The sequence below is a fragment of the Musa acuminata genome, chromosome BXJ1-1 (genome assembly GCF_036884655.1).
Source record: "Musa acuminata AAA Group cultivar baxijiao chromosome BXJ1-1, Cavendish_Baxijiao_AAA, whole genome shotgun sequence".
Classification (NCBI taxonomy): Eukaryota; Viridiplantae; Streptophyta; class Magnoliopsida; order Zingiberales; family Musaceae; genus Musa; species Musa acuminata.
The window spans coordinates 13,328,024-13,354,850 of NC_088327.1; the positions used below are offsets into that span (position 1 = coordinate 13,328,024).

Consider the following 26,827-nt stretch of genomic DNA (forward strand, 5'->3'; position numbering starts at 1 on the left):
ACGATATTTGCACCCTCTTCTCAATAAGATTGCTCTGGGTTTGATGCAAATAGTTTTAGTAGATATGACAAGCCTTTAGAAGATCTGTATTGAGCAAACAATAAAGAATCTTCAGAGAGGAATTGGAGAATGTCTAACTCAATCACTTGGAGAGTAAAAAAGAAGATCATGAAAGAATTGTGTTTGTAATTTACCCCCAAATAGCTATTTATAGATATTTTCTCAAAAGACACAACCTTTAAAAATTAACTATTTTCTCAAAAGACACAACCTTTGAAAAATAACTACCAAAAAATAAAAGAAAACACATTTTCAAATAAATCTTTTGAAAAAAAATTCTTAATTTGAACAATTTATAACATTTGATGTATAATTCAAATATTATTAATATTTTTTTTGAATTAATTGAGGTCCTAAAAGTTTTCGTTCTACACTTTTTTCTATAAAGAGTTTTAAATAGGGATATATGTATACTAGAGTGATAACTATTATTGTAAGAAAACTCAATTAGGTGTAAGTGCATATCCCAACTTCCACCAAAGTCTAAAGCATATACTTTTAAGAGGTCTTCAAGAGTTTGTATTGTTCTTTCAGATTGGCTATCGGTTTGGGAGTGGAAAACTTTATTAAACTTTAATGTGTGCCTAAAGATTTTTGTAGACTTTCTCAAAACTTAGAGGTTAACCTTGGATCTCTATATGAGATATGCTAACTGGCATCTTATCATATCAAATAATATTCTTAATATATAATCTTGTTAGTTTATCCAATGGATACTTCTTGTTAATAAGGAGGAAGTGAGCAGATTTAGCAAGTCTATCTACTACTACCTAAATTCCATCATATCCTTTTGCAATCTTAGGTAATCTTGTTATATAATCCATAATGACTTGCTCCCACTTCCATTCAAGAATCAAAATCCTTTATAATTTTTTCGTAGGTACTCGATGTTCTGCCTTCACCTGTTGACATATTAGATATTTAGAAACAAACTCTACTATATCTCTCTTTATACCATACAGTTTTGGCATAAATCCTGATACATCTTGGTAGTTCCAGGATTGATATTAAATTTTGATCTGTATGCCTTATCCAATAATTGCATGTTTATTAGATGATTTCCGGAAACACAAAGTCGATTATGGAATGCAATAGAACTATCTTCGACTTGGAGAAATTTGAGTCTAGATCCTTGAGCTATCTCATTAACTATCATATGAAGATATGTATCTTTCTTCCGACGTTCTTTAATCTTTTCTACTAAATATAATCATGCTATTAGACATGCAAAAATTTTTTTATTTATCTCCGATAAAAGTTTTAAGTTTTAAATATATTAACTCTGTCATTATAGAATTCCTTTGAATATTTATATAAACTATAAGACTAAAAGTATTTCTACTTAAGGCATCAGTAACTACATTAGCCTTCTCAAGATGGTAGTTGATATTCAAATTATAATCCTTTAGAAAGTCCAACCATCTTCTTTGTCTCATATTTAAATCTTTTTATATGAAAATGTATTTGAGACTCATATGAAGATTTCAAAAGTTTATCTATATAGACAATGCCTCCAAATTTTTAATGCAAAAATGATAGCTGCTAGCTTTAAGTCATAGAAGGATAGTTCGTCTCACGAGGCTTTAATTGCCTAGACGTATAAGTAACTATCCTCTCATTTTGCATTAGAACACAACCAAACCCTTGTAGTGAGGCATCACTACATACTACAATACCTTCTCCCCTTGAAGGAATCACGAAGATAGGAGCATTAGTTAATTTCTTCTTTAATTCTTGAAAACTTTGTTAATATTTATCAACCCACATAAATTTTATATTCTTATATGTCAACTTGGTCAAGGGTGCTACTATTTTTGAATAGTCTTATATAAATCCTTTATAGTATCCAATCAAACCCAAAAAGCTTCTAATCTATGAAATATTAGAAAGTTGTGAAATATGAATTATCACAACTTGAATAATTCAAATCAATTCAGAATCACTCTGAATTGGTCTAGACTAATCAAGTCTGATTTAGTTCAATCAATGTTTAGGCTCAAATCCAACAATTACATAATATTAGACTTGGTTGGGCCGATTCATATATTAGTCATGTGCACTACATATAATTATGCATGAATCACACAAGGCTGGGCCAACCTTGGCTCATGGACTGGTCATATGCAATACACATGACTACTCATGTTTTGTTGGACTAAGTTAACCTATGGGCTAGGGCCTGACCTGTGGGTTGGGCTTGACCTATAAGTTGAGCCTGGTTTGTTGACTAGGCATAACCAGTGGGCTATGGCCTAACCTATAGGTTGGGCCTAGCTTATGGGCCGTTTAACTCTATTCCTATCCAATTTTATCAATATTGACAATATATATTCACTAACAATAATATATTAAAACATAATAAGAGATTAAAGAAAAAAATTTAAAGATAAACTTAAATACAAGAAAACAACATTCTTAATTCAATAAAAATTAGAAACCATACTATCAATACATTCTGAATTGAATAATTTTAATATATTCTAATCAAACAATAAAATTCTAAATCTTAAAAGGAATAAAATTTTTTTAGATAATATATTATAATCTAACAATAAAAATTTTAATATTTAAAAGATTAAGAAATATTTTTTGAACTGCTCATAGTATATTTTAATCCAGATATAATTAAAAGATAAACTGCAATACAAGGAAATAGCATTCTTAATTCAAATATAAAAAATTAGATATCATGTATTCAATACATAAAACATGTATAATTTTAGTATATTTAAATATAAAATAAAAATCTTTACAAAGGATTGAAAAATCCCTTAAAAACTTCATACAACATATTTTATTCCAACAATAAATATTTTGATGTTAAAAGGATTGATAAATATTTTTAAATTATAAAAAAATTAACATTTAAGGAATCAAAATAAAAACTTTTATTTTCAAGAAAAATAGAGAAACATGCCTTTCCTCCGTATTACTCTTACTGTTGGGCTTAGTTAAATAAGGAACGAAAGAAAGAAAGGAGGTGAACCTCCATTAAAAGAAGTTTTCCTCAACTTTTATATTTATTTAATATAAATTATTTTTATTTAATATACTAATAAATATATCATAGTATTTCGAATGTTTAATAGTCATATCCTAATTCACAATGATAAATATAAAAATAGAATTAATATTTCTTAAATTATAATGACAAGTAAGGAAATAAAAATTAATTCTTAAATTAAATATTTGATTTGATTAAATATTCTCTCTTAAAAAATGTTCTGCCCCCAACAGTTTTATAGATGAGCTGGTCCTCTACGGGACCTGATCTGCGGTGTGCACAGGTGCAATCTGCCTTGGAAAGTTTTTAGTGTGGAAATCTGGTACTTGTAGCAGGATTAACTAATGACATGAATTATGCCCTGCATAATAATTTTTCCAGCCCAGCCTGATATTAGAATATTAGTTATTGTTGTTAGTCTTCAAATATAAGTAAGTATCTTTTTCCTCTTTTATAACAAGTGATAATCCAACTAAAATTTAATCATATAATCATAGCAATGAGCAGAAATCATGTTGCATGAGCATTCAATGACAGTGCTTTCTGGCAACACTAAATAAGCTAGAAATTTGCTCATGCTACCTTCTTGATTCAGTTAAAGGTTCCCCATTTTTTAGGCTTTGTAAAGATGTTTTTGGTAATATGCTTCAAAAAAGAAGCACAGACTTTAGGATCATGTTAGAAACTTGGCTCAAGAGACCTTACTGAAATTGCCATACATGCTTTACCAGTGATTGCCAGCCAAAGAAGGATCCAGTCTAGTTTTACACTGCTTTCTTTTGTCTATAACAAGTTAATTTGATGAGTTCAAGAAACAAAGATGCATCATAACTGATTGAGGATTAATACAAGAAGGTGTTGTCTGGCTTTGTCATCAGATTGTCTATAACAAGTTAATTTGATGAGTTCAAGAAACAAAGATGCATCAAAACTGATTGAGGATTAATACAAGAAGGTGTTGTCTGGCTTGGTTATCAGATTGTGTAAGAATGAACTGCATTACTTCTCATTAGTTTCCAGTCAACCAAGTTGTCCTTTTCACAAAAGAAGAATGTCCACCAACATCTGGTGGCATTTTGAGAAACACTTGTACATGGGGAACTCTAATGCTGTGCTATGATTCTTGACTCACTGTGAGCTGGTCATCATCAAGGAAAAAGACTGACTTGCAACCGAGAAGTTGAAAGAAAGACTTGTGCCTGTCTTGGAAGATGCTTGGTTGTTTCTCCTCTCTTTATTGGCTTTTCTGTGAGGTTGATTGGCATAACGAAGGCGAATGTGATCAGGAGCATGTACTCGAGGCTTTCACTCATGTAGCAATCATCTTTATAACCTCTAAATGCATGTATTTGATCTTCTATCAACTTGATAAAAAGATTTTTTTTTTTCCTTCAAATTCTTCTATTGTTTCGCAAAAATCTTCCTTTCCAATTTTGTTTTCCGTAATCTGTTATTTTCTTCCGATACTGGTTTTGGCAGAGTATTCAATCAAAACTTGAGACGGCGTTTGGTTATCATCTTCTTCTTCTTATTGAAGATCTAACACATCAGAACATACAAATTCACGAGTCAAGCAGTTGATATTCCACTGCCTCATTGCCTTGCATACCTGAAGACTTGGTGCTGTCAAGCAAAGAGGAAGAATGCAGCTTGTCCGATCCATTCAACACCACTAACAATTGCTCGATCATGGTTCCATTTAGTGTCCATTTACGCATATGGATCACTCAGAAAGGCAACAACTAATTTACAATTACAAGAGCATATTTGTTTCAGTAAGACATAATGGAAGTACAAACATGTTTTCTTCTGCAACGTAATGAGAATACTGGCAAACACACATGGCTACAAACTCTGATGAGAACAGGAAAAGTACAGTAGCAAGGTTTATTCACCAGATGAAGAATACATCAGGCGCAATTCCTTGCGAACTCTGTCAATGTATTCTTTGGACTTCCTGTCTATGTCAGACTCTGCATACTCCTCATCGTCGCTTGGTCGATTCTTCCTCGGCCTCGGCTGCTCTGCTTCAGCTGCCTCCTCTCCCTGGTAGCGCGTCTTCTTGAAGCCGAAGAAGGCAAGAAACGACTTCCTACCTCTTCCCATCTCCTATGAACTGTGTCAGAAGAACTACTTGCTTGCAGAGAGGAGAAGCAGCCTCGTAATTTATAGCAGAAGGGAGAGGCCAGAAGGCTAACAAGCAAACTCGAGGCAATCACAGACGTCGATGACATCCGATCGAGCGATCAAGATGGACGAGACGTTGATGGTTCAGCAGAAACCGTGCACTAACCTTGAAGTCACAAGGCGAAGGAAGAAGAAACTTGCAGCTTCTTTACAGCTTGGGAATCTTTGGCTGTGATTGGCTTCACAAGGGTGTGTGTTCAAAGATTCTTCCTCTCAACCCGGTAAACACGGGCCTTCCTGCAAGCTTCCCTGCTGATACTGCTTCCTGGTCTGTGGCATTGTTTGGTACACCAACTCAGTAGACTGATACAAGCAAGCACGCAATCAACGCGTTCCCTCTCCTCTCGTGTGCTGTTTCAGATCGTTCTTGCGGTTCCTAATCCGTCTGCAAGTGTCAACCTAACAACGGAGAAGGGTTCTCCAAAAGCAAGTCAAAAGTTGGTGGAACCTTAACTGAGATCTATCATTGTTTACGGTGAGATTCAGTCTTCACTTTGTTTCTAAGACGATCTTTACTTGTACTTGCATGTATCAAGTCAAAAAGTTCCCACAACAAAAGACGCATTGTTTTAGCCTAACTTAGCTTTGAATAAATAATTTGCCTTATGTTTAATGACCTTTGAAAACCCGAACCCGAACCCGAATCCGAACCCGAACCGGAACCGGAACCGGAACCGGATCCGAGCCGTTGATGGGACTGTGGGCGGTGTCATCGCCGCCGACCCGCACGTTTCCCAACCCAGCGTCTATAAACGACTCGTCCCGATCTGGCCTCTCGCTTCCTCGCCGCCGGCGCCGCGATATCTGCCTCTCTCTCATCCAGGTTAATTTTTCCTCTTGCTATCCTTCTTTCTTGTTGGATTTTTCCACTTTGGCGTATGAGTTAGGGTTTGGATTTAGCTGCAAGAATGGTACCGTAGCCGGGATCTGGGAAATTCTGATCTGTTTGGGGCGGATTGTGGCGTCCGCCGACGAACTACGATCTGGATCGCGTGGATCTCGACGCGGTTTCATGAGTTGAAAGTCCTGGAGCTGATCTGGCAGAATTTATTTCCTTCTTCTTGTTTCTTGGATTGTGGGGGTTTTGAGATTCTGGAACTGGCTTCTTTCGATCTCGACGGGTGCTCTGTCGCTGTCTCTCTTTTGTGGGTCAGAATCGATTACATAGACGCGAGATACTTATTTTTGAACTGTTATCAAGTGTGATCGATGTTGTAACCTTTCTTGCTTGAGATTGTTCCTTGGTTTGTCGAGCGCGTAGTGCCGGTGCTTGGGGATTTGTCTCGTTCCTCAGCGTACCAAGTTTCTTTTCACTTTAAGTGCTAGTTTTTCATAGGCTGACATTCATGCCACTGATTGGTTTGACCAAACAATTGTTACTGGACTGTGGATAGGCCTGGGAAACCTGGATAGTGGGTATGCAACGCATGGTAGTCGCGTCACGAATCTTTCTGATTAAATTCACAGGTTTCATGGTGATGAAAGTAATTTGTAGTACATGCTGATCATTTACTGAAGTTTGACAGGGTTTCTGTCTCATTAGGCAAATTCAGTAAGAAAGACCTCAGATTTATCATAACTAGGATCTTTGGTGTGTTAGAATGCACTTCTTCGGATATTGCTACTTTTTTTTTCACTCGAGAGATTCCTAAATACTATGGCAAGAGGATCATCATAGGAAAACTGATTAAAATTTTTTGCTTTTACAGATATAGGAATCATTTATATCTTGCAGTTGTGATAAGGGATCCATGGCTGCATCAGAGGAAAACAGCTCTTTGTTCCCAATCTTCATACTTACGATCATGGCAATACCTATAGTGCCTTACACGATCCTCAGGTTATCCCGTGCTTTTACAAGGAAAACAAAGAGCATCCACTGCCAGTGCGATGTATGTTCACGATCAGGGAAGTACCGAAAATCCATTTTCAAACGGGTAAGCAACCGGACCCTGTTGGTTCTTCTCTTACAGTTTATGCCTAGATTTATTTATTGCTCTGCATAGTTTAATTTTATGATATGTTGCAGATCTCAAACTTCTCGACGTGTAGCAATCTAACACTTCTGCTGCTTTGGGTCATAATGGGGATCCTGGTTTATTATATTAAACACATAAGCCGTGAGGTATATTAAATGTCACACTCTTTTACTAGTTCGACAAGAAAATTGCATCATGTTATGTGTTTTATATATTTTGCTTTCATCTGTTTCAGGTTATGAAATGATTATAAGGTGTAGAATTTTTTTCTCATATAATTCTGCTTTTAACAATTCATGTCATGAATCATATTCATTTATCACCATAGTTATATTCTCTAACATGTGTGTCAATCTTCGAGCCTTTACACATTTTGCACTTATTTTACTGTTAGTTACTGGGTTTAAGATTTGCCATTTCTCATTTCTGTCTCACTAATTTCACAAGTTGTCATACTTGAAACAATAAAGATAAGATTTACTTTATATTTTTTTGCTCTATGTATGAGAAAGTTTCTTGTGATTGTTATGGTAAATCGCTAACATAGTGTCAACTGCTAAATATTAAATTTCAGCAGTCTTTTTTTCACATCACTTGTTGTTTCTTTAAATGTGATGGTTCAGCTTCTTTTATTGTCATGCATCAATCTTTTTTTGTATTTTGATATGTATCTACTTAGAATTTTCTTGGTATATGAGTATTGCTTATTTTGTTTCTTTCTATTTTTATTTTTTTCTCCAGAATTTGATTATCAACATGTTTCAAGACATATGTGTTCCATTAATAAATATACTCTACGATTGTCTTATTTGGGTTTTCAATATGAGCACTGGCCTCTTCTTATTGTGTTAGTAATCATTGACATAATTTGATCTTAATTAAGTATTTGTATGTGTCCTGTGTTTCCGCCATTCTTGTGAATACAGTGAAGCTTACTTTATTTCTGTATGTTTCTAAGATGTTCACAGTAGCTTTTGCCTTTCAAAAAGTTGAAATGCATGGGTGGTACTCAAAAAACTCAAAACTGAGATATACAGCATTATGAAAACCTTATAAGTACATCTGCATCTCCTGAATCTTGCATATACTGGCGTATATAAAAACTATTTTTGCTCGTGCATGCTCTTGAGCAGCAATAATAAGCTGCATCATTTTGGTTGTATAGAATGAAAATGTATATATTCATGTATATGTTATCAAAACAGAATCAAATTGTTCATGACTGCACAAAGGGTAAACTGACATTATCAAATTCATGAATCACTGCACACATTATCTTTGAATAAGCTATATTATCTACAAACCATCTGTTACCTAAACAGTAGAATTTCCTTTTTGCTATTCTTTATGCATAGTCTGTAAGCTTCTTTTCAGATTCAACCATTCGAACCGTTCAGCATCCTAGGACTAGATCCTGGAGCCTCCGATTCGGAAATAAAAAAGGCATATCGAAGACTGTCGATTCTGTATCATCCAGATAAAAATCCTGATCCAGGTATCAGATCTTCCAGTTTTGGTCATGTTTTGTATGATCTATATATTCAGACTTGATCAACTTGTAATTATTCTGATTCAAACCTCACGTTGCTGTTTCAGAGGCCCATAAGTATTTCGTGGACTTTATATCCAAGGCATATCAAGCACTGACTGATCCTATTTCTCGTGAAAATTTTGAGAAGTATGGCCATCCAGATGGCAGACAGGTAGCTTAATAAGTTGCTCTTTACATATGTACACCAGTTTTTTCATGCCTTCATGTATTTCTCTACCTCATAAGAGATGGAACTTAGATTTTCCTTGTCTGGTTTCAATTCCAGATTATTGCCTAAAAATATATACCTGATTTCAGGGACTTCAAATGGGGATTGCTTTACCTCAGTTCTTACTGAACTTTGATGGGGCATCTGGTGGAGTACTATTGCTTGGCATTGTTGGAGTTTGCATACTTTTGCCTTTATTGATAGCGGTTATATATCTCTCAAGGTCATCAAAATATACTGGAAATTATGTTATGCATCAAACCTTGTCCACGTACTACTATTTCATGAAACCATCTTTGGCTCCAAGGTATGTCTTTATGTTTGAAACTAGTATATAACTAATATTTTTTCGTATTTTGATCTACAAATTTCTGCTCCACTCTCTTGACATGGATGCTTTTTCTTTTTTTTCATTAATCAACATGCTTAAACATGCACTATCCTTGGGAAGGCTCTTCACTATTATAAAGCTTGCTTAGCAAAGTTTAGAAAGTTATTTTCTTGCAACAATTTCATACTGTACAGAAGTCACAAGAGTGCCAACACACTAAGAGGTATTTTCCATGCAATTAGTTGGCCAAGTATTGGAGAAAATTAAGACTGGTCTCAGCTTAAAATTCAAACAAAGAAGGTCATGGTTAAGAGAATATTGTGATGATAAGCAAGGATTATTTACAGACAGTATATGTATAAGCTTGGCCAGAAAAATAAAAAGTTATCACTAAGAGAGGTTGATGTTTGAGATGAGAAAATGGTTCCTTAGACGTGGACAAATATGGTAAATGTGGATCGTCTGCATCAAAGATAAACAATTCATTAACATGGTATTGTAGGTTTCCTGGGGATAAACTGGTTAAGCAAAGGCAAAAAATAATGAACTTTAACATGAAGCTAAAAGGTTCTGATTGGTATTTGATCCTTCATGAAGCAAATACTGAACTCTTGAACATTATCAACTAAAATATCAAAGTAGATTTTGTACGATTCTCCTTTCTAATTACTATGACACATTGCAGCATATTAGAAATGAACATTTATAGCATATTTCAGATTTCACATCTCATGTTGATGTCTGAGATAAAAGAAGTTATCTTAAAAGTGGGCCAAATTAGTGTGATGAAGCTGATTGCTGTTTAGAGTGGAATTTTTATGAATAATGTTCCAGGGATATGCAGGCTTGTTTAACATAAAGGGTCAAGTAAATGAAAAATCTGGCACTTCAAGGTCAGGCTAAAAGGATATTTTTGGTATCATCATGATAGCAAATTCTTAATAGTTGAATGAGCATCCAATATATTGAGCTACATGGTATTATATTTTCTTTCTACCTTTAAGACACAAGTTGCAATTTGAAAATTCAGTAATCTCATGCCCATTTAAACTAAACTAAACCTTTCTAGTTAGCTGTTGAATCTACAAAAGAAGCATTGCCTTGCTTATATTCAAACCCAAATACTACACTAACGAGTACATCCCATCATATCAACATGATTTCTTTCTTCATGAACTCTTTTATATGGAAGAAAAATTTACTAACTGGTTAATAAGGACATTCAACCACAAATTTTGTCTTAAATGATTTTTCTTTTTAATTTGGTCAATTAAACATTAGACAAGTCTGAATATAGTGCCTAATGAAGATTCAAACCATCTTATTAACTGTTTGATCAGACCCATCAATATAAATTGAAAACAACTTAGATGCAGCTCAATGAATTTGCACAACTATCCTTGCCCCTATATTACGAATCAGTTTGGTGTTCACTTTAAGGATCTCGTTTTCTATCTCATAATTTAGTTGAATCTATTTAAATTCTGTTGAAGAATTACTATTTTAATGCAACCTCTAAGAAGATAGGGATGTGAAATATATTTGATTTGAAACCCATCCAGATTACCCTCTTTGGTCTTGACGTTTGTTGATCATATATCTTCCAACATTTCTCATAGAAATAGTGGTTGTAAGCTGTTTTGCAAACATATCTTTTCTAAGCTGACAAATATTAGTTAAACAGCAAGGTTATGGATGTCTTCATCAAGGCTGCAGAATATATGGAAATGCCAGTTCGCAGAAGTGATGATGAACCCCTTCAGAAACTGTTTGTAGCAGTTAGAAGTGAACTGAATCTTGACCTTAAGAACATCAAGACAGAGCAAGCAAAGTTTTGGAAGCAGCATCCTTCGCTAGTTAAGGTAGTTCTACATGATATACACCTATGATGTTTTCAACTTGTATTGAGGACTTAGCATACAGCAATCTTTATTTGGTGGAAACTTGCAACCACATTGGCACATATCACTAGAGCTTTATTGCCGACTAGATATGGATAAGCCAACATTTATGCTGTCCATCAGAAATGCAGAATTTGATTAAGAAAATTGTTGCTATCAACTTGTCATGTACAACAACATCGACTAATTCTTTTGTGCTTAATGTGGCCTTATATTTTGATGACTCGTTCTTATTAATTGCAGATGGAATTATTGATCCAAGCCCACTTAACTCGTGAATCAACTTTGCTATCTTCATCACTACTGAATGATTATAGACGAATGCTAGAACTTGCACCTCGTCTTCTTGAAGAGCTAGTAAAGGTGATTAATCTTTTTTTCTCTTGGCAAAGTTGTATACGCATATTTAGCTCCAATATTCTTTTTATCAAGTAGCTATTAACAACAACTCAATTGTGATTTTAAGTTCACTGTGAGATGAAACTTCTCAAAGAAGTCTAACCATTTTTTATACATGCAGATTGCTGTAATACCACGTAGTCCCCATGGCCATGGATGGCTGAGGCCAGCGATTGGTGTAGTTGAACTTTCACAATGCATCATCCAGGTATCACATCATAATGCTATGCAACTGACTTTTTTGGCTTCAGCTTTCACAATTTTTTTTCATGTACTGAAGATGAATACGTAAGAAAAAGGCATATATATATATATATATATATATATATATATATATATATACTCTTTGTGAGCTCATCAAGTGGCAGATATAAGCCATTCATTTTATTGATTTTGAAGTTTCTCATGAGGATATGTAGGATTCTAGCAATTAGTGCCAGCTGATTTACTTCTTAAATTATATTTGCATATCTAATAGTTATTTTAAAGCTTGTCGTTAGTCAAAGATTTATAAATTGATTATAAATTGCTGGAGAACATGTTCTTGGTTATATTCTCTGAATGACAATTTTAGTTCCAATCATGTTGCTGTTTCTCTCATTATGCTACCATCTTTCTTTTGTTTATTTTCCTTTCAAATTAACATTTCAACTCATTACTAAGACATCTGCTTGTTAAGGGAACTTAATTCGAGCTCACTATGTTGACTGCACTCTAATTAAGAGCATTGGTGGATTCCAATCTTAACTCTGCGCCTATTACATGTAGGTTGTAATATTTGCCACCCCTGCCAAACCACATTGCCACCAAAATCTGGGTTTTGTTCATGAACTAAAACGTTATCCGAATACTACAATTGCATTGTTGAAATTGTAATGTGCTTTCATTAGCTTGATTTTACTGAGTATAGATTTTTTATTATTTATTTTGCTGCAGTTTTATCATTTTTATGATACTTGGACGTTTGTGCTAGTTATTTAGTCAATTCTTGTTATTGTCAGGAAATCTGCTTATTTTGTATGTTTCACGTAAACACTTGACAGTTCTTCCATTTAGTCAAGTCCTTATGTTAATAATCTATGATTAATATGTTAAACAGGCGGTACCACTAAGTGCAAGGAAAGCAACTAGTGGAAACCCTGAAGGCATAGCACCTTTCTTGCAGCTTCCTCATTTTACCGAGTCTACTGTCAAAAAAATTGCCCGCAAGGTAATAAAATTCAGTCAACAGCACATTGCGTATATGCTTTTGTATGTTATATAGGCAAAAAAAGAGCAAATTTTGAGCAATTTTTATTAGCGTCCCAGCATCAATTGTCTATAATCTTTGATAGCTTAAACTACTATCTGGAGGTTCTTAATAGTCAATTTTAGTATAAGTACTTTTTAGTGAAAAGGCTATGCTTGTAAAATAGTTATTTCTCTTTAACTGCAGAGTGTTTGTTTGTCAAGGGGATGCTATGGAAAGCATCGTCACATGAATATGGCATAATACTATTCATAAAATGATATATTTAGAGATAGGATGATAAAGCTTTTGTTCATCATGGTCATTAGCAAGGTCTGCCGTACCGAAGCATACCGCCCTTACCGGGCGGTATGTACCGGTCCGATAGGTTACCGGTACGCGGACCGCCTGGTACCGCTACAGTGCTACAGTACTATACTATAGCACTGCTACAATATGAAAAAAATAAAAAAATATTCAGTACACCAGGGTGTACCGCTCGGTACGCCCTGATATACCACCCGGTACACCGGTACCGTACCATACCGAGCCCGGGTCGAAACGCCGATACGGTACGGTACAGCAAACCTTGGTCATTAGTATAAGGTATTATCACTAAGTTCATTCGACGAAGTAAATTACTTACAACTAACACTTCTTTTTTCAATAATGATTTTCTCCAAGTTTGTTTTAGTTTTAGACACTGTGGTACACATTCATTGTCAATTCAAACTGGTTAAGTTGACTCTTTATTGCATCTATCCCATTGTACCATTTCTCTTATGTCAGCATCAAGAAAGCAGATACAAAAAAATCATCTTATGAGTTTAGAGGTGGTTGCTCCATGAATCCAATTATTATTTTCTATTAATAGGGTATGCCTTGGTCTTATAATAAGGTTGTTTCTTTGCAAATTTGTGACCAGGTTTGAGTCATGGAGACATTTGCATGTTAAGAAAAAAACTGTATATGTTGATCCTCACCAAACCCCACATTGGTGGGGAGCCTTGATCATTGTTTCATCCTTTTTTTCAACTTATTTTAACATAACATGGATTTTTTGTTATGATAGAATGGTAAGTTGCTTGTTTTAACGCAAGAGGGCATTATTGCCCAGGTCAAAAACAAACTTTGCCAACTTATTTCCAGACCAGTCTGCTTCCTTGTTCACCTATGGAATTAATTATGAACCTTCACATCTACTCTATAGGTGAGATTATCTACAGGTGAGATCTACTTTTGAGGGAAATGGGTCAACTTTCTTTCTCTTTCTAAATAGCCATCTAAAATACCATCTTTATGTTTCAGGATATCATAAAAAATATAAGATGGTTTACAGATCTTAAATGAATATCACTGAAGACAGATAGATAAGTCAATAATTTGACAAGAGTGCCAAATATACCTCCTATTTATGCTGCAGTTTTCTCAGAAGTCTCCGTCATTTTATATTGGCTGACTTTCCTTCCTAAGACTGCTCGATTAGCTATAGATACAAAATTTGTTATTATCACCTTATTTTGTGAATACACAGGCATTTGGGTGGGTTTTTGACATAATGGGAATGAGAAGCACAATTGTGTCCTTTATATTGCTAAGTTTCTTGTTTCGGTAGCTGATATAAGCTTAGTTCGTTAAGAAAATTCTCGAGTGCTTATAATGCCCTATTGCACTAATTTGAAGCTCTCAATCTTTCTAAATCCATTGGTTATGTTCCGGTGACTGTCATTCATTTGGAATATCTTTAAGTCTAACTTGATTGTGTTTTGCAGAAAGTGAAAATGTTTCAAGAACTGCGAGACATGACTGTTGCGGACCGTGTGGAGCTGCTGACTCAGTTTGCTGGGCTTTCTGACACTGAAGTACGTGATGTCGAGCATGTACTCGAAATGATTCCCTCGATCGCTGTAGACATCACATGTGAGACTGAAGGGGAAGAAGGCATACAAGAGGGTGACATCGTCACGATGTATGCTTGGGTGACACTGAGGCGTGGTAACGGCTTGATAGGTGCCCTTCCTCATGCCCCCTATTACCCGTTCCCCAAGGAGGAGAACTTTTGGTTGCTGCTTGCTGATCCCGTCTCAAATGATGTTTGGATATCGCAAAAGGTGAGTTTTATGGATGAGGCAGCCGCCATTGCGGGCGCATCAAAGGCAATTCAAGAAACAAAAGAGAGTTTGGGTGCAAGTGTGAAAGAAATCAGTGCTGCCGTGAGAGAAGCTGTCGAGAAGGTGAAGAGTGGGTCGAGAGTGGTGATGGGCAAGTTCCAGGCTCCTGCCGAGGGGAACTACAATCTGACCTGCTTCTGCCTGTGCGATGCATGGATAGGTTGCGACAGGAAGACGAACCTTAAGCTGAAGATTCTGAAGCGAAGCCGAGCAGGTACAAGGGGCCACATCGCGGAGGAAGGGCCGACAGCAGATGAGGGCATCGAAGAAGAGGAAGAAGAGGAGGAAGAAGAGTACGATGACTACGAGAGCGAGTACAGCGACGACGAGGATGACGAGAAGGAAAAGAAAGGTAAAGTTGCAAACGGCATTGCCAATAATAAGAAAGAAGAGTCAACTCCAGAAGGTTCAGGCAGCGACGAGGAGTGAAGAACTCTATTTACAAAGTTTTCATTAATTCATCCTGTAGATCAAATTGTGGGCTCTTGTCCGAATCATGCCAACATTAATGCTTTAAAATTCACTTTCATATACACTGGTTTTCGATTTTTGCTGCTGTTCTTGATGAAGCTAAATGCTGACGATGATGCATGTTTACCTCTCAAAAACCATGTGGAGGTTCAACTGCAGCATGTTGAATTGCCTTTTCCTGCATGAAACGATGAATACTGTTTCACCTTTATCACACAAATCGTAGGAGTTCCGCAAAACTATGATGACAGAATGATACCTAAAGAATGATATCAATTCCAAGTGCAATCACAGTTTATGTAGCTCTACTACAACATCTCCATATAGACTCGATGATCCAACTAAGCAGCATTCCCAGCGTAGCTCATCAAAACAAACAGATGGGTCAGATTTAAGCAAGAGAAAAATCATATCTGTGGTCCGAATTTACGCTTATCACCAACAGATCATCATTTGGCCCAAAGAAATGGTCAATTATGAAACTTTGAAAGAAGAGGATAAACAGAAATTTCTTGTACAACCAAACATATAAAGTATGAATCCACATAGTCTATGGCCCCATTATTTTGATATTTATAAACTGTATGACCAAACACGGCGGCCTTAAAATATCTGGATACTTAGCAACATACAAACTTGCCTACCATGGGTACCGGAGCGGTTTATATTTGTATTAGTCTACATTTCAACATCCACCTTTTAGCTCACTGTTATCTACAAGGCTATAAACAGGTAAATATGAGCTAAGTTGCACTGCAATCCTCTTAAGCAGACTCGGCAAACCCTATACTGTTATTGCCAAAATCAAAGACCGTGTGATAAGCGCCCATGAAGACATCTCCAAGAATCCTGCACCAAAGGCTTCTCATAAGAACAGGTTGAAGGTACTTCATGCATTTGTATCTCTTATATGGTAAACTTGGTTTATAGCCATCTTTATTGCAATCGACAAACATGGGTATCACATACCAGAGAGGTCCCTGAGGAGGAGGTATATCGATTGCCGTAAAGCCACTTAAACAGACTGCTGTGCCTCCTTGCTCGACTTTGAGAACATACTGGAATGGGAACGAGAAAGTGCAGCGATTACAACAACGAGAACAAGGTAGACCTAAAAGACTCAACAGTAACTGATGGTGTGACTGGTAAGCAATAAAAAAAAAAAAAAAAACTAGGCCAAGATTTGCTTGAGAGCCGATCATTTACATGAACATGATAGCAAAAGCATTTCTATGTTTATGGTGAACCAATGGTCATTTGAGCAAGCTTCCCTTCTAGTTAGGCACATGTGCATGTGCACGCACACGGTCACATGCATATATGCATGCAGGCACACATACATGTACACACGAGTGCAGACGCGTGCAATCAGACACAGCACACACGCACGCATATGCACATCCGCCCACACACATGCACACATGCATGCAAAGAAATGCTGGCTCAATTAATTAACTTTAACCTCTGATCAAAGTATCTTCAAGGTTCAAGGGATAAAAAATGACAGCAGCAACATTTTTTTCCAATTCCTAGCAAATTAGTACAGAGGCCATAATTCCACAAGCCCAAAATAAAAATCTAGGTAATTTGAAATATTTAATAATTCCATTCGAAGTAACCAAGATGAAGTCTAGAGAGTAGAAAGTAGAACAAAGAAAGAATACATATTTCATTTGACCAATAAAAGACATTCATAAATATCTGAAGTGATGGGATCTAGTACATAAGCACCGCACCTCTTTTGGAGTTAGACTAAATGTTCTTTTCCCAATAGTAAATGCAACATTTGGCATGCTTGCAATCTGATTGCAATCAACAGCTGACTCTCCCATGGGGCTTGGCAGGCGTTCACAAATCTGGAAAATGTCAATACGAATCAATTTGGAACAATAAAAAATACCACCAAATTTAAATTGGACTATGCATTAACAGAGAAGCAACCTCATTTGCATAAGCTAATATGTGTTCTTTAGTTTGATTTTGTCGGAGCTGATTTTCAATCCATATAACAGCCATCTCACAAAAAGTACATAGAACATCTTGATTAACAGATGTTTTGTCCTTTTGCTTCTCAAGGACAGATTGTATGTCAGTGCTGCAAGGCAAAATTTCAATAATTTTGACAAAAGAAATAGTGGGGCATATGAAGAAGTTGAAACATTGAAAGAACCAGCTATGAAAATTGTTAAAATTACCATCAAAGTAACATTTTATAAAGTTCTATATAGCAATGTGTAATCGACTGCTGACCCCAAATAGTTTGGATATTGTGGCTTGTTGGTGTATTGCAATTGACTAACCTGACATATTGAGCTCCATCAAATTCACACAGGCCAATCTTCCTGCACACTTTCACTGGTCGTGTCTGCAGTCAAACATGTCACCAGTTATGAAGATATTGTAGAGGGCACTAAATTACATCTGTACTTATTAGGGCAACAGACCAGAAAACTAAAACCATCAGAACAAACCTCTGCTATCAGTAATTCAAGTATCATTTCCCCATATTCGTTAACAATTTCTTTACATTCCATGCTAACGATTCCTTCAGCACCAATGGCATGATTGACTTGGGCTATAATAGTCTAAAGCCAAAATAGTGGATCAGAAATTACATGTTGTCCACCTTAACTAAATAATAATATGTAAATACTGAACAATTCATACAGTTAAAATATCTTCTATCCTAGATAAACTTCACTAGTAAATTTAACCAAAGAATGTTGCACAAGTAAAGGCTAACTTGTAAATGGCATCAAACAATCCTGGAAACTAAAGGAAATTACAATTCATTCACCGTGTTGTTGCTATCCTAATGTAGCTAACATAATACACATCGATGCATGTGCTATTATATCATGCTGTATTATTCATAAAAGAATGCAAATTATATTTGCCTTCATGCAAGTTCCCAGTAATCAGAAATATTTCTTTTCTTGGATATTGATAGGAAATTTTACATAACAATTTCTTGATACCTCTTTTAATTGAAACACTAAGTGCAATCCGAACATAGTTGAGCTGCATTTAGAATTTTATCCACCAAATGAATCATGCAAACTGAATGAAGTCCTTAACACTGAGGGTACGAGGATGGTCAAATTCTCTTAGACTTACCTCCCTCATGTCAAGATAGATTGTTTCTAAGACCCAAGCCTACCATACAAAGACTACTGTGACTGTTCCAAAACTACATAGGCCTTACCCCCAGAAAGGAGTAGAGATGAAGCCGTCTCCACTTTCTTGATCAGCAGGCTATGAAACAACGTAGCCATTGTTACCAAGTGTCTGATATTCCAGGCTATGAAACAATGTAGCCACCTCCACTTTCTTGATTAGTAGGCTGTGAAAATTAGATCATTGCTATTTGCTTGCTTCTTGTTTGTCATTTATTAACCAGTAGAACTTTTCAAGGGATCTTGAAAAACATTCTCAAGTGTCTGATATTCTAGGCAACACAATTCATACCCAACCGGTACAATATCCATAATCAACTTTTTTCAAAAATGTGGAAGCCATAACAATGGTCCAAAATTCTTAAGCACGGAGTACTAGTAGCAAGAGCACCAAACCTTATCTAAACAATTTATCCATCATCGACTCTAGCCATGGCCCCACTCTAGCATCATAAATATTCCCACTCAAATGCTTGACATCCTTATCAAGATCCAATACATAATTCATAATCCACTTATGGGTGTTGGACTGCTAACTGAAGGCATACCATCAAAGTAAATGTTAGCTGATAAGGAGTGTCCATGGAGTTGTTTCACCTTTTAGCCCAATAACTTGGAAAAAGTAGACTTTTAACCATGAACCAAAATATTTAATTTAGTTGCAGTAACCAATCTAGCACACCATCAATTCCCACTACATGACTATTGTGACATTGTATTTAAATATATGGAGGCACAACATCAAGAAATATAAAAAATCATGAGAAAGTATCACTCTTGTGCACACATGCACACACAACTAGTTGCAACAGCATAGTGGAGAGAATGGACCAAGAAGAACAACACAGCAGGCGCATCCTTCCTCTTCTTTTCCTCTCTTCATCTGTCCCTTCACCAGCTAGAGTACTGACAGTGGGTGGTAACAGGGACTTCTATGGACTACTACTAGTCCTCTTCCTCTGTCCATTGACAGCAACAAATCAGCTAGCATTAGCCGAATTTGCAGATTTGGCCTTGGATCAGCTGAGTACAGATAAGTCAGATTGGGTCTGATGTGTTGAGGCACATCCACATGCATTGTGATAAACACAGGGCGTATACAAGAGCCCAGTTAACACTACAGAGGACAACTCAGGAAACTGAAGATAACCACATAGCATAAAAGGAGAATATAGTATTTGATTCACATGTATATCTTTGATGAACAATTAACATTACTGCATAAAGAAATGACCATCAAAGTTGTCTATGAAGGTGCATTGGAAAACAAGACAGAATATAAACATGAAATTGTCCTAAGCAAGACACGAACACATTGTGAACTGCATATTGCCATCCAACAATGTCAAACAACTTATCCTTGTAGCTACACGAATTAATAAGTCACAAATTTGTATCACAAAGTTTAACTGGTAGAATAAATCTAGAATAAATCTGCAAATTAGGTTCTTAAATCATCTTACTAGCATCTAAAACTTGGAAGCACATTGACAAAAAAAAAAAAAAATCTTGGAAGCACATACTGTGGGACCAGTCAGCAAGGAAGTCCCAGAATCAACAATAGCAGAACAACCTCCAGAACAGAAGCCTAGAAAATAAAAGGACCATTGAAATCATCAAAAAGCAAGATGCTGCCTGAAATAGTAGATGTTTGATGAAAGAAAGCTTTACCAGTAGACTGGCCATCAATTAGAAAATCACCCATCTCAAACTGAGAAAAGATAAAAGTATTTAAGCACAAAGTTATCACCAGAATACATGAGGTGACTACTAATTTGCCTACACAAATCTTCAATTTCCTCTACCTGCCAATATCCTTTATGAGAAACTGAAACATAAGTATGATCACCCTTGTAATGCTTTGAGTCAACACCTCCAAAAACAATTTCACCACCATTCATGTCATCAGTATCTCTATTAAGCCAGAAAGAAAAAACCTCATTCTCAATAAGTCCCTGCTTAGCCATGTTATACCTGCATAAAAGAAAACATAAAAGCTTAAAATATGACAAAAAATATGAGTAAACTTTGTTTTATGCACAGAAAATATTTGCAATCTCTTTTTGCTCAGAAGTGACTTAAGGAGAAGTTTCCTGAGATCATGCAAATCCATACCAAATGGGTGGATAATTGCCAACAGATATTTCTTGAAAACCAAGACCAAGAATGCCATCGAACTTTGCCAGTAAGAATGACAGGCTTGATTCTTTTGTTGCCTCTATGAAAATCTGAAACATGACAATTCCTATGATTGCATCTAGTAGGGAATCACACCTGCAAAGAATAGGTGATGCAAAATGCAAATTTGGATATTGATACATAGAGAATACCCACCTGATCTTTAACAACTAGGTCACCAACTTGTACAGTGTCTTGGCTGAAGAAACCAGAAATTGTCCCAGAACCATAAGTTATTTTACATGACTTTCCTGATAGGAAAAAAAAATATTATTGAATTATTCCTTCATAAAACATAGAGGATAAAAGAGAAATCCAGTTCAGCCTCAAATTTGTAAATTATGCAATAGGAAGTTTGAACAGAAACTGGAGATAAGTTGTAGTAGACCAAAAATTCACAATGTTCAGAGAAAGCACGTGCTTGAATATCTTCTGGGTCAAGATACAAGGAATAAAAACTATACCATTCTTTCTGTAAGTACTTGATGAACCTGACTTGTACTTATGGTGAAAATAACATGGCACCTGTAAATAATTAAATTCACAGACTTAAACTATATTTTCAATTGCATTAAAAGAAAAAAGCAATTGAAATGAACATATTAATCTATCATGAATGATTGTATCAAAGACTTACAGAAAAGAAGCATTTTGATGATGGGACCCACAAGTTCGAGCTTCCAGTGTCAAAAATGACAGAAAAGTTTTGCGGAGGTGAGCCAATACCAATCTCACCAAAGTATTGGGCATCCATGTAGTTTTTGAGGGATACTATGTCAATATCAGAATCTTCAAGATTATGATGAAATGCATTATTATGACTATGCATGTTCTCTTTCCTCACAATTCTTGCTGCATCCAGAGTATTGTGATCCAAGGGTCTCTTCTTAAGTTTGACTCTCAGGAAACCATCAGATGAGGCATGGAGTAGGGAGCAAGTAAAAAACCAGAAACAAATACACCATAACAGATATTTCTGGTCCATTTTAAAAAAACTACCTGGAACCTGTAATAAACCAGAAAGCAGAGAAAAATATTGCATTAGCAAGTATGGCAGATGACAACATGTTCCAGAAAAAGACAAAGCTACAAACAAGAGGAAGTAGTAAATATCATCATATTAAGAATTTAGGATTCAACAGGATAGAGAGCATGAAAGCAAGAAAAATCAGCCCATAAATTGCACAAGATACTTACAGCTGCTGCAACAACGAGGAAGATAGACTATTAATCATGGTATGCAGTACCAAATGGTACCGGGCGGTACGTATCAGTCCGATGGCGTACCAATTTGCGGACCGCCCGGTACCGCTACAGTGCTACAGTATTACACTGTAGCAATGCTACAGAACTACAGTGCTATACTGTGATAGTACTACAGTACTATAGTAATAAAAGAAAATATATAAAATTATTCGGTACCGCTCGGTACACCGGTATCATATCATACCAAGTCAACCTCGAAACACTGGTACGGTACGGTATTACATATCTTGCTATTAATCCTATTTACTTTATACCAACTAAAATGAGCATAAGAGAAAAACAATTCAATTTATATAAATAAAACCTAACTACATGATACCAGAGAGGGTAAATGCTCAGTGCAAAACCATGTTGTGAAGAAGTGCTCAAGCTATGCAAGGTTCAAACATCACAAGGGTTCTAGGGAGGTGCCTTCAACTGGGGGCTGCCTTGGCGAGTGCTTCAATTGAGGCATAAAGCACTTAAGGCACTTGCTGTGGATGAAGTTGATTGTGACACAAAAAATAGATTGTGAAGAATGAATCAAATGATAGGGGAGATGATAACATGGATTAAGCTGATGATGATGTATTGGACCTTGATGATCACTGGAGCTAGATTATCAATAATTTTTTAATTTTGAATTTTATTATTTAAAAATAGGAAAATATTAAAACAAGAACTTCCATTAGGACAGAGTTTTATTTAAAAGGGAGCTAGATGAATGTAATATGGTGTTTTGGTAATTTGATATAAAGCTCTGTCCTCATTGAAGTTCTTGTTTTAATAATTTTCTCTATTTTTATAATTTTCGTAAGATAAATGCCTTGCTTTGCCTGGACGAATGCCTAGCGCCTAGGATAATAAAGGACCTTGGCAATTTACAAAGCCTAACATTTTTTAAAATAAAATTAGTGCCAAATCTAGCAAACTGAAGGAATAACACTAGCACCATGTATCACCCACACAACTTCAGGGATGATGAATGCTCCTTGTTAGGAGTCGTACAAAAACAAATAGACCTTCAGAAACATTTAGAAGTGAAAAAATATAAGTTCAAGAAAAACCATGGTCAACAGAGGAATTAATAGATACTTTTAGAGAGGTAGAACTGAGTAAAACATACAAAGATTATCGGATTAGAGTTTGACGTTTGAACATCTGAAGCAGTGATAAGCTGAGTTACTGATACAATTCTAGGGAAACCATAAGAACTTGGATTCCAGTTTTAAGATGTCAGGCAATATCAAAGTCAATATATCGCAAGTAATAATATTAATCATTATCAGGATTTAAAAGATACCACACATTAAATACATTCTTTTGGACCTGACATACTCTGAAGGACTAAAAAATGAATGTGCTGTGAATATGTAAACATAATAAGGGAAATCAATATATTCACTAGACAATAACTTTCTGAAAATGAAACTTAAAAAAAGAAAGAAATTCAACAAGGAGACTTTGCTTTCATGCATAAAGATTGAAGAACACATGGAAAAATGTAGAAAAACCCTTTTAGTATTTTTTTATTAATTAAAAGAAAGTGAATCATTAGAGGTAATGAGTTTCTTTCTTCTTTATCTGAAAAGGTCAGACCTGTCACTGATGCGAAAGTCAAATATGAGATCAAACACCAAAGTAACTGTCGATGCTATGGTGGGTTATTGCTTAGAACCTTGCAGCTATGTAGTCACCAGAATTCTTATTCCTTTCCTAATAAGAGTAACAAGTCCAACAGAAAACAAAGAAGCAACATCAAGACAAGATAACATCTATAGCACCATACTCATGCGATCAAAGGCACCAAAAATTGCCAAAAGAGAACCCAGGGAGGAAACCCTAGGTCTTCTGAATTCAATCAAAGATCTAAAGATGCTTAGAGATGAAATAACTCAGAAAGCAGCAACTAAAACATTCTTATTACTGAGAACTTAAGCGATCCAAAAGAACTACCATAAACAAAGAATTCTGATCCTTATGACAGTTCCCGGAGATCATGAGATGGTGAGCTCATACCCTGTCGGTACCTAAGCTACGGAAAGCGGAGATAAGAACTGAGATGGTAAAGGGACTCGTAGAAGGGAGCGCTTGAATAAAAAGAGGCAGCAGAAGTGTAGGTTAGAACAACCACCCGCGTCGGTACCCAGAACGGTAGAGCGTTCCACACAGGCAGGCCCACATGACCCAAGTAACTCTCTCAAGTCACTTTCCACAAAGGTACCTGAAACGGGTAGGAGAAGAATTGGTCTCAACACTCATCCAGTCAACCACCTTTCATTGTGGGTTTGGAATTGAATTGAGATAGCTACCTTATTTTGGGCCGGGCTAATGTGATCCAAAGCCAGACCCAATATAAATTGTAATTAATCAAGTTATATATATATATATATATATATATATATATATATATATATATATATATATACATATATATATATATGTATATGTATACATATATATATATATGTATATGTATATATATATATATATATATATACATATATATATGTATATATATATACATATATATATATACATATATATATGTATATATATATATATACATATATATATATACATATATATATGTATATATATATATACATATATATATATACATATATATATGTATATATATATATACATATATATATATACATATATATATATACATATATATATATATATATATATATACATATATATATATATATATATGTCTCTAAAGTTATTGATTTTTGTATATTGCACTTTTAAGTTGTATACTTAATATTACATAAATATTCCTTCCAAATTATTGAAAATATAAGAGGTAAATATAATTAAAGATATTTTAGGTACTTAAGATTTTGGTATTTTTACAAAATTAATGATAACCATGATTAATATACTAAAAACTAAATTTTGGAAGAATATATATATATATATATATAGGGGGGAAATTATCCTCATTTTATGAATATTATAAAATTAATAATGTTCATAAATAAATCCTTAAACTCATAGAGTTGAATCTTCAATTCCTCTCTTGAATTGGAAGATGAAAAACAATAGATGGCATTATCTCACTAAATAGATGCAAACGCTACATACGTGACATGGTCAACACTACGCGGCTATAAGGCCTTCATGCTTCTTCCCAAAGAAGTTCGCCACGATGGTGGCGACATCATCGAACCCGACGCCGATGCACAAAGGATTCGTGCTCGCATTAGTGCTGCTGCGATTCAAGACTCGAAGGTTCGGCCCATCCCTGCACTTGCCCATGCACTTGCACCCAACCACCGCTCCTTCCAAGCCGATCTTCTTGTTGAGCTCCTCCATCAGCGCCGGTGCACCAGATCTTATGCACTTCCCTCCCATGCACACTTCGATCTTGTTCATAGGCTTCTCCACCACCGCTGTTCCGCCCCTGCTGCAACATTCTGACACCGGAGTCTGCGGTTTGCACTCGGATGCTGCAATTGATGTTGGTTTGCTGATTCTGACGACCTCCTCGGCGTTGCAGGATTCGCAGTCCTTCCTCCTGGCGGCCTTCGCTTCTCTTCGCTTTCTCTTCGTCTCCTTCTCTCGGGCTCTCAGCTGATTCAGCTCTACCAGCAAACGCTCTGCTGCCTCCTGATGTTACAATCCCAACACTGAAACAACTCAGACATCGTTCGATCTGGAAATTAGTAAGAGTAAGACAAAAGGAAGGAAATTTGGGCCTCACCGAGATCATCTTCCCCTTGACTTCTCTGGCAAGGCCTTCGCCGGGGTCGGCACCGATCCCCAGCGTGCAAAGAGCGGCCAGATCCTTAGACAACCCCTTCACCAGCTTCGCCCTCTTCTTCTCCTCCTTTCTCCTCCCCTCGCCGCACCGCACCGGCGACGCGTAGTACTTGAGGTGTCCCGCGCCGGAAAACGCTCCCCTCCCTCCGCCGCTTGGGACCCCACAAGGCGAAGCCGAAACCCTCGTTCTCCTCCCGAATCCCGCGGTCGACGGACCGGCGGGGGCACTGCTGCCGGAATCACGAAGGGCCCGGGCGCCCGAGACGGAAGGGGAACGCCGGAGGATGGCGCCGGAGACCTCCATCGCTCGGCTTCTTGATTCGTTTCGTAGGCGGGGTGCGGGGGAAGAAGGTTCTGCACGTCGGCCGGGGGCGCCTCGTCTTGCCCCCATATAAAGAGGTTTGCGTTCCACGTTCCGTATTTTGATTGGTGGAATATGACGTGTCGTACAAGTGGACTAATGAAGATGCTTCGCGCCAAGGGCTCGTGGCGATCTCCGCCCGTGCACGCCGCGGCATTGGCCATCGCGTTCCGGCCACGCGAGCTCGCTCGACTCGGGCCGTTCGATTGAGCGGTACAGCATTGGACGGTCGAGATTGGATGAACGTGGACGATGCGTCATCGCCCGATGCCTGGGAGAATATTTAAGACGAATATACCCATATCCACATCAGACCGAGACGGCTGTTTCAAGGGAAGCAATCGGGGAATGCACGAAACATGGAAGGGTTGATGTCTTTCGACAGCTAAGGAAGGAAGCCGTTATCCTCCTCCCAAGCAAAAGCGGTAGGGAAGGCGTGTAGAGGTGGTGGTGGCATACGTGCGGTCATATGCTTCATTCATTCATTGTGGATATTGGGGATGTGATAATTGGCAACATGATTGATGGAACATCTGCATGCTTTCCTTGTTGAGGTGGTTTAGAATTTCTTGACGCAATCCTTGATGATGAAAGGCAGATTC

The 26,827-nt window shown here is 36.6% G+C and overlaps 3 protein-coding genes across 4 annotated transcripts; 1 reads left to right on the forward strand and 2 right to left on the reverse strand.

Annotated features, from left to right (window-relative positions):
* The first annotated feature begins 5,942 nt into the window (after positions 1-5,942).
* On the forward strand, positions 5,943-15,551 carry LOC103997155 (dnaJ protein ERDJ2). Its single transcript, XM_009418309.3, has 11 exons — positions 5,943-6,074; positions 6,961-7,188; positions 7,281-7,376; positions 8,605-8,725; positions 8,827-8,933; positions 9,080-9,297; positions 11,006-11,183; positions 11,466-11,585; positions 11,743-11,829; positions 12,721-12,831; positions 14,622-15,551. The coding sequence occupies exons 2-11, from the start codon at positions 7,003-7,005 to the stop codon at positions 15,447-15,449; spliced, it is 2,052 nt and encodes a 683-aa protein (XP_009416584.2). The 5' UTR covers positions 5,943-6,074; positions 6,961-7,002; the 3' UTR covers positions 15,450-15,551.
* A 438-nt stretch (positions 15,552-15,989) lies between these two features.
* LOC103997141 (aspartic proteinase) lies at positions 15,990-24,242 on the reverse strand. Of its 2 annotated transcripts, none has more exons than XM_065185067.1 (14): positions 24,110-24,242; positions 21,483-21,851; positions 21,310-21,370; positions 21,002-21,096; positions 20,783-20,895; positions 20,473-20,641; positions 20,339-20,378; positions 20,191-20,255; positions 17,963-18,076; positions 17,792-17,856; positions 17,433-17,586; positions 17,228-17,347; positions 16,461-16,549; positions 15,990-16,340 (listed from the first exon to the last, which is right to left on the reverse strand). In XM_065185067.1, exons 2-14 carry the CDS (start codon positions 21,828-21,830, stop codon positions 16,256-16,258), a joined length of 1,518 nt encoding a protein of 505 aa, XP_065041139.1. In that variant the 5' UTR covers positions 21,831-21,851; positions 24,110-24,242; the 3' UTR covers positions 15,990-16,255. The 2 variants fall into 2 exon arrangements, with proteins under 2 accessions (XP_065041139.1, XP_009416564.2); XM_009418289.3 differs by having other exon boundaries at positions 24,047-24,201.
* An 892-nt stretch (positions 24,243-25,134) lies between these two features.
* Positions 25,135-26,219, reverse strand: LOC135674841 (diacylglycerol O-acyltransferase 3-like). Its single transcript, XM_065185075.1, has 2 exons — positions 25,806-26,219; positions 25,135-25,711 (listed from the first exon to the last, which is right to left on the reverse strand). Exons 1-2 carry the CDS (start codon positions 26,166-26,168, stop codon positions 25,202-25,204), a joined length of 873 nt encoding a protein of 290 aa, XP_065041147.1. The 5' UTR covers positions 26,169-26,219; the 3' UTR covers positions 25,135-25,201.
* Positions 26,220-26,827: the final 608 nt, after the last annotated feature.

Coding starts and splice junctions, on each gene's coding strand:
- LOC103997155 (XM_009418309.3), top strand. CDS start 7,003: ATGGCTGCATCAGAGGAAAACAGCTCTTTGTTCCCAATCTTCATACTT. Junction 8,726..8,826: donor AGATAAAAATCCTGATCCAG/GTATCAGATCTT, acceptor TTGCTGTTTCAG/AGGCCCATAAGTATTTCGTG. Junction 9,298..11,005: donor AAACCATCTTTGGCTCCAAG/GTATGTCTTTAT, acceptor TTAGTTAAACAG/CAAGGTTATGGATGTCTTCA.
- LOC135674841 (XM_065185075.1), bottom strand. CDS start 26,168: ATGGAGGTCTCCGGCGCCATCCTCCGGCGTTCCCCTTCCGTCTCGGGC. Junction 25,712..25,805: donor TCAAGGGGAAGATGATCTCG/GTGAGGCCCAAA, acceptor TTGTAACATCAG/GAGGCAGCAGAGCGTTTGCT.
- LOC103997141 (XM_009418289.3), bottom strand. CDS start 24,091: ATGATCTCCGGGAACTGTCATAAGGATCAGAATTCTTTGTTTATG. Junction 21,371..21,482: donor CATCAAAATGCTTCTTTTCT/GTAAGTCTTTGA, acceptor AATTATTTACAG/GTGCCATGTTATTTTCACCA. Junction 20,256..20,338: donor AATTGATGGCCAGTCTACTG/GTAAAGCTTTCT, acceptor TTTATTTTCTAG/GCTTCTGTTCTGGAGGTTGT.